Below are 12,434 nucleotides of genomic sequence, written 5' to 3'. Positions count from 1 at the left end.
GACAATGGGCAATGGTAGGTAGGGTAAATTAAAATATCACAATGCTCTCTTTCCAAAATTCAGCAGCTTTTTTTTTATTAAGCATTTCCTTGGTTGTAAGGTTTATTATTATTATTAGATTCCAGAACTCAAAAAAAGTTGATCTAACAGTTCTAGCCATCGCTTTAGCAAAGGGACGGAGTTTTGGAGTTCCCTACTCTACTCTTCTCAGTGACATCTCTTCTCCAATTCAGAGATCATCCTTACTACTATGTGGAATAAAAATGTCACTCTAATGTAAGTTCCAAGAGAACAAGGACCTTTTGATGACCAACATATCTAGCACTGAGAATCATGCGTAGCATAAAGTCACTGCTCAGTAAATATTATTGAATGAGAGAGCAAATGAATGAGGGAGTGAATACAGAAGAATATAGAGGAACAAGAATACAAGCAAGGGGACAAGACTTACAGGAGAAATACACATAGATCTGACTGAGACTTCAATAAACAAACACCACAATTTGCTAATACCGTTTGTTTCCTACAAGAAAAGAGAAAATAATTAGTTGCTAGTGACATTAGGCAGAGGAGTTCGGGGACTCTCGATCAGTGGTTATCAACCAAGGGCAATTCCATGCCCCACTCACCCTCCCCCTGGAAACATTTGCCAATGTCTGTGGACACTTTTGGTTGTCAGAGCCAGGGGAAGTGAGGTTTTACCAGTATCTCGTGAATAGAGGCCAGGGATGCTGTTAAACATTCTACCGTACACAGGACAGCCCCTCACAACAAAGATTAGGAAAGCTTCTTGGAACACATAGTGAAAATATGTCATTTTAAATCCTCTTGCAAGTGTCAAGTTGATAAATAGCAATGTACTTTGTCATCTTTATTAATTAAATAAATTAAAAACATTTCATAATCCAAAATTTATTTGATGTGTAACTTTAGACATAAATTGAAAGCCTAATGAAAATTGTATTTAAAGTATGATTTTTAGATTGATCTTTAAATATGGTTGTGTTCCAGTATTTGGGAAATTTTAATTATGAAATAAAGTAACAAAGTCATATTCTGAAGTTCTAATTCAGGAAGATAACAGAAATAGCTAGAAAACAACGTAACCGTTGTCCTAATGCCAACTCTTACCTGTAGGCTACATGTAGAATGAGAATAACCAAAGGAAATGATTATTTCCACAAATGAATTAAATAAACTGTACTAAGTAATCCCAAATGAAGGAGTATAAAACTTTGGAATGATGTTAAAGTGAGTCAGATGTGAGAGCTGTGATACAATTAAAAGTGCTACGTATTAACAGAGATAGTGAGGAAATGAAGGGAAAATATTTAGTAAGTGCAAAGCATGTTAATATTTGGTGTATTTTCTGAGTCATATTTACTATTTATATCTTATCTAGTTCAAGATTTATTTTTGTTGACCATGCTTACCATTCTGAGCTATGTCAAAGGTCCATGAAACCATTACTTTAGAAAGTTATTCCTATTGAATGGGACAGGCAGTTCATATTTTAGACTTTCTTTACATAGACAAAGGAAGCTTAGTATCTTAAAATAATCAGTTATGGCAGACTTGCAGAACTCTAAGGCCAGAGAAGAGATGGTGTCCCAAGCATCCCAACGCCTGTTAGAAGTACACTCTTGGATGACGGCCACATGCATGAAACTTGACCCCTGAAAGGCTGAAGTGATGAGAGGCAAAGGAAAGGATTTTGGAAAACTGGCCAAGAACATGACAACCTCTGAGATCAAAGAAATGTTCTAGGCGATATGTGCCTGAGAGTGTTAATGGATTCTTTACTGCTTCTTATGCCTTCTACTTTTGTCTGCCAGAATTTCACTTTGTCCTTCTTCAACAGAGCAGACCGTGCACGCTTTTTTGGAATCGTAAGCCCTGGTTAATCTTGATTAAGCTGAAGTGAACCCTTATCTAATACTTACCAAAAAAAGATATTCTTAGGTTTAAGCTGATACTTAAAAGTGGTACTCTCCCTTCTGAGACCATAAAATAGCTATGGTTGTTGAGCATCTCCTGTGTCCTAAATACTGGACTATTGCACTTTAAGGACATTAACTCACAGGTGCTTTAGAACAGCTCAGTGAAGTTGGTCTTGTTTATCTCCATTTTAAAAAATGAAAATAGAGACTCAGAGAGTGTCAGTAACTTGCCTGGAGTCACACAGAATTCATATTCACGTCTGTAGGATTTCATTGGCCATTTCTAATTTAAACACTGAGTTTTTGAGAACTTCCTGTCCTACGTGTTAATTACTTATTCATAAATGAATCTTACACTTCAATGTTTTTTTCACTTTTTAATTTTTTTTTTTTATATGGGTATCATTGACACGCAATGTTACATTAGTTTCAGGTGACCAACAGGGTGATAGGATAAGTCTGCACACTATGCTATGCTCACAAGTATAGCGCCCGTCTGTCACCATAGAGCATTATTGCAATACCACTGACTATATTCCCTATGCTGTGCCTTTCATCTCCGTAACTTACTCATTCCATAACTGGAAGCCTGTTTCCCCCACTCCCCTTTGCCCATTTTGCCTATGCCCCTCCCTACTCTCTCCCCCTGGCAACCATTAGTTTGTTCTCTGTTGTACTTTAGTATTTTATTTAGAAGACTTGATTATAAGTGCTCAAATTTCCATCAGTTTATATCTCATTTTGTAAAAGATACTGTGATGGGTGCTGAAGATAATACACAGTATGAATTGTGCCTCTTGCCTCAAATAGCTTATAACCTAGCTGCTTATAGAGCAGCTGTAGATTTCAGAACTTGAGGAAAATGTGAGGGAAGTGCAATTAGCCAATAGTCGTCTTAATGTATGCATCCCTTTTCCCTGCTTGGTAGTTCATGAATTCACTCACAATAAGCTTCCTAATTAGAAGTGGCTTGTCTGGACTAGGGTATTCCTATCCTTAGCAGATCCTTAATACGTATTTGTAGAAGATGAAAATAATAATAGTAACAACTCCATTTCTGACCACCTTAACCTGCTTGTTCAAATGTTGCTGCAGTAGCTTACAGAGGAAAGAAAAAGGGTTTTTGCAGTAAGAATATAGGGATTTTGTACAATAGCCACCTGCTTTGAGATCTAGTATTTAGAAAAATGTAATATGTACTTACATTTCTGTAAAGCATCAAAATATGTCTATTTATTAACTCATTTTCCTCAGTTTTTTTTTCAGATGTCAACAATTTTATTGTAGAAAAGTTAGAAAAGACAGACTTTTTTATTATTTGTTAAAAGCCTATAATTAGTAAAAGAAATAAAATTAAGCAGCAGAGAGGGAAGGTAGAAAAAGATGATCATTCATAAGAAGAAAAAGAGACTCAACCAAAGATATAAGCAGAGAGAGAAACTTGAAGAAAGAGGTGTGTGGGCCCTCGTTCTAAGTGCTCCTTGGAACTCGAGCTGGTGGCTATCACGTCATTAGGAATGTTGACTTGTAATGTGAATCTAATCTGGTTTTAAATTTTTTCAGTTTCTAGAAGCAAAAGACCTTTAAGTTGGTAAAGATTCTTAAACTGGAAGGTCCTTCTATGTCCAGTTTTCTTTAGATCTCACAAATTTTTCTGTGTTTGCTCTAGGCATAATTGTTAAACATAGGATTTTAGAGCTAGATGATATTTTAGAGACAGTCTTAATTCCTGTGCATGACAAGCAGTTACTGTAACTCAGGAAGTTCGGTGACTTTCCTGAGGTTACCCAGCTGGTTTGTGTAAGCCAACCACTTAATCTTTTTAACAGATTGGATTCTAATATACAGGATGAAGTTGTTTCAGGAAGGACATAATCTATTGACTTTCTGAGACCATTGTAATTTGTTCTTAAACTTAGTTCAGTGATGTGCCTTGTTCTGTTTCTGTCTTGTTTTTGTAACATATTCATAGTTTTAGTTTTTCAGCATTATCAATAGAAAGTTAAGTGGATATATATTGAAAACTTCTAGTTTGTTTTTATACAAGTATTAAAAAGCATTTTTTTGTTGTTGTTGGTTACTGTCACTAAGTCTTTCTGACATTCATGAACAAAGTTGAAGCAAAAATAGGAAACCTTTCTATTTTCAGTTTTAATCCTCTCAAGCTTACCTAGTAACTCAGTGGGTATACTAATTGAAAAGAAACATTTTTTTTTTATTTTTTTTTAGGTGTAATCCCTTTCCATGGATTTTCAATGTATGGTAAGTTGAGCTTTAAAATATTCACTGTTTTTATCACACTTTAGAAAATTAAACATGAAGATCACACTTTATACCACATCACCCACCCACTTAACAAGTTATTGTGAACATTTTTAAACACTGAGTTTAGTATTTGTTTATATCTCCAATTAAATTTTTTTAAAAATTAAGGGTCATCACGATTTGTCAGATGATGATTGCTTAACAAATTAAAATTAGAACATATTGTGAAAGTGCTTCTGTGTTGACCAGGTTCTAATCTGAAGGAAACTAGAGATACATGTTAATATTTAGTTCTCATAGGTGGAAAATGAGGTTGCTTAAATTCCTGAACTAATTCTCCTAAGTCTTTTAAACAAATAATAGGTCAGAAAGAATGTGAAGGGAGGGCCAACACTGAGTTTGAGTCTATGCTTTCTCCAGACTGCTGGCAGAGACAGCAGGTTTCACTGAAGGCTCGCATGTCTCGAGGGACCATGTGAAAAGCGCATGTGCAGGCGTGAGACCCCTGAATGCCTTTCCGGCCTCAGGTGTCACTGAAGGAGGAATGCAAGAAACTTGATGAAGATGAGCAAAAGGAAGAATGCTCTACACCTTAATGCAATTTAATTTTTAAATTGTCACACATTACATATAAACATGTTGAAAAGTGTTGTCACCCCAACTGTTATCTCCCCAACTTTACACTAAACAGAAATACCTTAATGTTTTACTTTTATAAAAAGAATCAGCGACACGTTAACACTTCTCTTTGTAAAAGCCCCTCTGTGTTCAACATCAGACAATATGGTGAATGACATAACCTAAGACTTTTAAAACTAGCAGACAACGAAAAGGGTTCGGAAGACCTAGGAACTTTGCATTATGCTACCCTTGATGGTGTTGATCACAGGCTTGAATTACAAGGCACTCTGCTTTATTCTCTTGAGCAACCAAAATTTCATAACATAATACATAACGTTATAATGACCTTTCAGCACATTTCTCTTTTATAAATATGTGAGGAATTTAAAATAGAAAACCCCAAAAAGGTTAAGAATATAAATTTTTAAATCTAATAATAAAAATGCTAGCCTGTTATCTGTCTATTTTAATTCCAACTGCAAGAATTTTTCAAGTAAACAGTTTTTAAAAAGTGAACTTGAGTGATTTGGAGGACATTAATGATGTCATGAAGGTTTAAATCTAGCGATTCTTAGGGAACAAAATACATCGTTGACTCCCGACTCTGCTTATTCACATGTCTGGTCACTTAAGTAGGCTAAGGTTTAATGTTCCTAAGGAAGTAGATGAGGCAAAATGTTTGATACAGAGTTTCTTTATACTGTTTAGAAATGTACGTGAAGCAGCCACACACCTTAGCAACACTTATTCAGAACCAGTATATACCAGAATAACCGGAAAGTGTCCCCAAGGGACGCCGCGTCGTGCTTTGCTACTTCAGGTTTAGCTACTGTGTTTCTTCAGAATTATACTACTTCTCTCATTTAAAAACTGATTCAAAACTTTTTATTTTTAAACTGGCCTTCTCCTCTCCCATTTATGCAGATTAATGAAGTTATTGTAGGTATAGTGTGTTAATGATTTCACAAAGAAATTCCTATGGTACCATATTTAATTGATTAAAAAGATAATGAGCTAATTCATTTTTATGGAAGAACAAAATAGGGAAATGTGCTTTAAATAGAAAATAAACTCATGTAGATTTCTTACATATCACATATAAAGGACTAAAGTCTTTTCCATTTCATAGCTATATAAGGGAATTCAACACAAACAGAAGTGGTATCTTGAATAATAACTGATTGTAAAGGTTTTGTATTATACATGTTTGTAAAAAAAGTGCTGATTTTAAAATTCTCTTTTATTCCTTCACTAGAAATGATAATTAATGAGTACTGAACCCATAAAATCTTTAGAGTCAGATTTTAGGTTTTTACATTTCAATAACTTTCAAAGTGAAAGGAAAAAATATGCCTAAAAAGGTAAATAAATTTCAGAGCTTCACTTTGAATTTATAATAATGCCATGTATTTATTCCACATTGCTTTTTCTTAGGTTGTTGCAATTGGAATATGAATTATTCTTTTTAAGTATGTAGAATACCTTAATTTGGGCTATTTTAATAAAGAGCAATTTATGTTGGTAGTAAAATAAGTTTTTAAAGTTAGTTTTAAAACAGAAAGTTATGCCTGTCAGTTTTTGAATGTGTATGTATATAATGTAATTTTTTTCTCTATATATAAAAGTAGCTTATTTTTGTAGGTATTTATTTACTCCCCTAAAATTGATTTATCTCTCTTTTCCCCTTCAGAAAAAGTGAAATCTCTCCCTTGCAATGCTAGCTTTTGATGATTTACTCATCTGTAATACTGTGCACTGCCATTTATTCCAGATAATTGAATTTTTATATTTGTAAGAATTTAAAATTTTTTAAATCATTTTTCCTTTCACTTTGTCAAAAGGAATTGAGTTGAGTTGGCTTATTGCTTTCCCTGATAACTTAATGCCTACTACCCTCAGGGGCAGTACTGATGGATTATGGAGCCTGAGAATTTCTAACTTGTCCGTTTTATATCATAGCTAAGATTACTCAGTAAGTTACTGTGTTTTAAAATTAATATTTAGGTAGTACAGTTTTATGTATCTGCGTTGTAAATATGTTCATGCTGCATAAAATTCTCAAGGTTTGAAAAGATGAGAAGCATGACCATGTCAGTCCAGAATAATCATGTTGTCATATCAGCATCTGAGATTAGGACTTTCTGATATTCAGTTGTGGGATGTCTGATTGAGTTGACCCACCTGTGCTTAATTGCCAAGAATTGGTGCAAAGGAAAACTTAATTCAACATTCATTAGAGAAATAAATCCTCTGCCTGAGAGTTGTTTTATTATGAGTCCATAAAAACTGTCTTTGTACATGTGAGATACGCCAGTCTCAAGGACTAATAGTCTAAACTGTTAATCAGAATTTTTATTTTCAAATTGAATGAGTTCAAGACCATGATTCTAAACGCTAGTCATAAATCATCTTATATTTTACTTAACTGACTTCCAAAATAAAAAACTTTGAAAAACTTTCTGGATCCTTTGTGGACAAAGTGAAAATGAATTGCCTGTGTCTCACTTTCTTACTATTTCAATTAAAAAAAAAGAGACTTGACTTTACATAGATTTTAAAGTTACTTTGAATTTTTAATATCCCTCTATGTGTAATTCCATTGTGTCATTCCGTTAAGTTGGGATTATGGTAGTTTTTAATTACCCCTTTCTTTATAATTTTTAATGACTGAACTTTTTACGTGTGTATATATTTCCTTTTCAACATGAAAAAGCAATATATATGACTTTAAACTTGTCTTTGAATGAATAATACTATAAAATACTGATTTATTCTTTCATGTTTCATTAATTTATTTTCTAAAGTTTTAATAGTTCTGCAACGTTATCGATTAATTTCTTTATTCTCTTTCAGTTGCACCGCTTTGTTTTCTCTACCATGAACCTTCCAAATTGTATCAGATATTCCGTGAGATGTATGTGCGTTTCTTCTTCAGACTCCATTCCATCTCTTCTCATCCTTCTGTAAGTTCATAAAAATTGGATCAAATTAGACTCTAATCTGTTTTCTTTCCTTAAGAAAAAGTCTCCTACTCAGTTAAATTATAAAGCAACAAATTTTAATTTGTGATGTCAAGCATTCTACAGAATAAATGAAAGAGAAGAAATTGATATTTAAATATTTATGGTGATAATTAGGGAGGAAAAAGGTCTTGATCAGTTGCACTTACATTATCTTTTATATATTAACAGAAAACACATATAAAAATGTCTGTATTATTGACAAGGATGCCTACCCTCTTTGAGCACTGACATCCTCATCTAGGCAACGAGGTTAAGACGTCTCTGTAGGGGTACAGAGCACCACGGTAACACCTGGCTCCTGGCGGGTGTTCAGTAAATAAGTGGCTGCTGTTTTTATTATTGTTGTTGTGATTATCATCGTACTTTCTTCTTTGTTAATGAAAATCAAACATTTATTTGTCACTTGTTTTTCAGTTTCATATTTGACTAATTGTCAGTTACCATAGATACTTTCTTTGTGTTCAGTAGATGGCTCCGTTGACCTCAATATGAACGTCCAAGAGGAGCCTATTGGGAGTCGAACATTTTTATCTATTTCATGTTGGCTGGTCCCTTATCACATCTTTTTTCCCACCCATGAGCCTGAGTAAAAACAGTGTTTATTTTACTTTAGTTATCCTTTTTTCACCTTTGGGCCTGCTGTGGTCTACTTGCGGATAACTCAACTGACTCTCCGGAAGAAACACTAAATTGGAATGTATCAGGGCTACCAGATTTCCCTGAAGAGAAGACTCTGTCAGTGCTATTAAACTGAATCGCTTTTCTTTATCCTGCACAGTTTAACCCTGTGTATTCCTAGTCCACCTGCCTCAGTCTCCGACTTTGCTCTCCTACATTGCTAGTAAAAGCTGACAAGTAACAGAAATCCAGGATGTCTCTGATGAACAAATGAAGCACCACCAATTATCTTGGGTTCCTGCTCTCTGAGACAAGTAGAGTTAGTGCTTATCTTACATTAATTTTTTAGTTTAGAGTAATCAGAAATATACAAATAATTCTGTTTTCTAATAACCTCATTTTTAGCCTCAGATTTCTTACTCTCATATTCTGTATCATTTTATGCTTCAGAGTTAAAAAAAAAATTTTTTTTAACTGGCTGCCCAGTATACACCCATAGTATTTTCCTTGTGCAGAGCACTGAATCTTGACATCGAGCAACCCTGGATATTCCTTCTCTAGCTCCATGCTGACCTTGAGGTGTCCTTTCTCAGTGAATTGGTTGGGTCAGCCCTGCCTCTTGCCTTTCTTTATTCAGTGGAATAGACTTACAGGCAGTCAGCTCCTTTTCTGGCTTGTAGCCAGACTGAACTATTTGGAACCATGCCAGCCTTTTTTTCCTTAGAAACTCACAAAGAGGATTAAAACTTCCTCACAAAGATCAACCCTGAAGAATGTTGAGCTACAAGAAAGACTTTATTCAGAGTTGTCAAGTAATAAACACACTTGAAAAACCATTTGCTTAAATTTGTTACTTCTTGTCCTCTACAAATAATGCCCTTATACAAAGTAGATTTCAATAAATATATATATCTCTTTATACTAAGGTAATGAAACGTGCTTGTTTGATAACTTCCTGATGCAAATTTCAAACAGTCTGTAGTCAGTCTTCCCCTGGGAATGGATTTCAAAGAAAGAGTGAGAAAAGCAGGAAATATTTTCCTGGATGGGTGAGGCAGCCGGAAGGGAAGGGACATATGGAGGGAGAGAGTCAAGGGTGTGGCTATAGTACCAGAGAAATACCTGGAAACTGGAATGCAGCCAGAAAAAACTAGTTTGCTGGACATAAGTGATAAAACAGGGCTTACAAAGTAGCAGGTTTTCTATAAAATGATGTTTTCCTTGGATTCTCTGAATATTATACACCAGGTTATATGGGGATCCTATTGTGTTAAAAAGGAGGTTCCTTAGCATACCTATAATAGTAGGTATACATAAATAGGGGGAAAATGTATCTTAAACAAAGTATTAGAGGGGCGCCTGGGTGGCTCAGTTGGTTAAGCAACTGCCTTCGGCTCATGATCTCAGGGTCCTGGGTTCGAGCCCCTCATCGGGCTCCCTGCTCTGCAGGAAGCCTGCTTCTCCCTCTCCCACTCCCCCTGTTTATGTTCCCTCTCTCACTATGTCTCTCTCTATCAAATAAATAAATAAAATCTTAAAAAAAAAAACACAAAGCATTAGAGATCATTATAGCATTTCCTGTTTTTTACTCTTAGACAATATAAAAATATTTATGTTGATAATTTTTTCCTCATTTCCATTTGAATAATTTATTGCCAGAGTTAATTTTTAAACACTAAAATATGTATTTCTCTTATGTTTTGTTACTATATCCAGGGTATTGTGTCCCTCTGTTTGCTGTTTGAAACTCTTCTTCAAACCTATCTCCCCCAGCTCTTCTATCATCTACGAGAAATTGGGGCTCAACCGTGAGTACCTTTCTCTCCTGATTGAAGAATAGATTGACATCAGAAAGTTCTGTTCCATCATTGTAAAGCACCTTTAAAGATACAATAATCTTTAGAGAAATTAAACTAACAATTTCTCCAATAAAACAAAAATTATCAAGTAATAGAGTGTAGCTCTACATTGTGCCAAAAATTCTTAGAAGAATTTCCAAAATCCTAATAAATTCTTATTTGCTGAGATTTTTGTGCCAGATGTAAGAGTCACCAAAATGAACTAATTTCTATTCATAAGGAAAGGTGTTGGCCAAAATTGAGGCAAAAATTTGTGAACACAAATACTACATAAGAAATGTGATAATACTAAAATTAAGTCACTTTAGGCTAAATTTTTCAGAGAACAACTTAATGAAAGCTATATAGGTTAAAGTTTGCTGTCTTTTGTTAAAGGAAACTAGATCAATTAACCTAGTAATGATTGTACACTGTGATTATTTTGTTCTAAAAGTTTGAACATTTGTTCATTTATCTCCATATGAGTTATCAGTGAACATGTAGGTATGGTACCTCTGGACTTCAATATTATTGGTTCTCTTCTCTTTTTTATAAAAATAACAATGTCTAAGGCAACAGAAGTTTCTAAATGATTTATTAATGTTTTGTCACTGTCTTCTCCTCTGTGAAACCAGTTTCCCCTATTGGCAGGCATATTTGAAAGGAGCATTAACTCTTTGAGACCACAAATGTAGTTAATGGGAAATACAATAGTTTAGTTTACTCCACACTTGAATCTACATCAGATGGATGGATGGACGGATGGATGAGTGGGTGGGTTTAAGAGACAGACCAGGATTTAAATTCTATCTACTAAACTGCATAATCCTGATAAAGTTATTTAATTCATCTAAGTCTCATTTTCTTTCTTTAAATCAAGATAATTCAACTTCCTCATCTTTAAAATCAAGAGAATTCCTACCTCATGAAGTTGTTTCAATAGTGAAGGATTTTATACATACACATAAAATTTTATACATATATATATATATATATACTTTCTCTAAAGCACCGTTGAATTTCAGACATCTTAGATCTTAGAAATACTTTTTATAAAACACTACTTCATATCACCCATTGATAATACTGAGATTATACTCTTTCCTTTGTAGCCATTAAAAAACAAGATTCTGTTAATGATTAAGATTATAAAACAAGAATGTGGCAGAAATATTTTATATTGCACATAAGTCTTTTTTTCTTAAACTTGTAGTAAATTGGCCTCTGGTTTTACTCTTGTGCAATGAATATTTGTATATGATGAGGCTTTACTAGGATGAAGACATCTAGTTTACTGCTAGAAACTAAACTCCTGATTTTTTCTAGCTATTTATGTACTTTAATCATGAAAAGGAACAAATTTATTTCAATGACTTATGGCAAACATTAAAATTCTTATGCAGAAGAAAGTATAAAAATTTAATTGTCAAGCTAGAAATCAATTTTTCAAAGGCTTTTATGAATTAGAACTGATGCTGTTGAAGGTTTTTAATTAGAATTTAACTTCTTCAGTAGATAATAGGACTATTCAGGTTATCTATTTCTTCTTGAATAAGCTTTGTACTTTGTTCATTTAATCTAAGTTATATTTATGGACATAAAGTTATTCAAAATATTCCCTAAATATTCTTAATTAACCTTTTAATATCTAGAGAATCACAGTGACCAACACCTCTCTCATTCTTGAGATTGATATTTGTATCTTCTCTCTCTTTTTTCTTGATTGTTTGGCTAGAGCTTTATTAATTTTATTCTTCTTTGAAAGAACCATGTTTTGGTTTCTTTGATTTTCTCTATTATTCTTCTGTCTTTAACTTCATTGATTTATGCTCTTACATTTATTATTTCCTTCCTTATGTTTGCCTTAGGTCTGTTTTGCTCTTGTCTTCTTGTTTAAGGTGAAAGATCATTAGTTTGAGACCTTTCTTCTTTTCTAATATAAGCAATATTATTATAAATTGCCTTCAAAGCACCACATTACCTCCACACAACAAATTTTGATATGTTGTGTTTTCATTTTCATTCAATTCACAGTGTTTTTTCATTTCTTTCTTTCTTTCTTTCTTTCTTTCTTTCTTTCTTTCTTTCTTTCTTTCTTTCTTTCTTTCTTTCTTTCTTTCTTTCTTTCT

At 33.7% G+C, this 12,434-nt stretch overlaps 1 protein-coding gene across 2 annotated transcripts in view; it reads left to right on the top strand.

The window, feature by feature from the left end:
• TBC1D19 (TBC1 domain family member 19) overlaps window positions 1–12,434 on the top strand; it is a 158,748-nt gene that overhangs the window by 135,920 nt on the left and 10,394 nt on the right. For both annotated transcript variants that reach the window (XM_021679417.1, XM_044912758.1), the window contains 3 exons: window positions 4,170–4,202; window positions 7,680–7,789; window positions 10,184–10,275. In XM_021679417.1, the coding sequence (XP_021535092.1) occupies window positions 4,170–4,202; window positions 7,680–7,789; window positions 10,184–10,275 (235 nt within the window). The remainder of the gene's footprint in view (window positions 1–4,169; window positions 4,203–7,679; window positions 7,790–10,183; window positions 10,276–12,434) is intronic.

Source organism: Neomonachus schauinslandi, chromosome 2 (genome assembly GCF_002201575.2).
Source record: "Neomonachus schauinslandi chromosome 2, ASM220157v2, whole genome shotgun sequence".
Classification (NCBI taxonomy): domain Eukaryota; kingdom Metazoa; phylum Chordata; class Mammalia; order Carnivora; family Phocidae; genus Neomonachus; species Neomonachus schauinslandi.
Note: the sequence above shows the minus strand (reverse complement) of the source record. Positions and strands in the feature narration are given on the sequence as shown.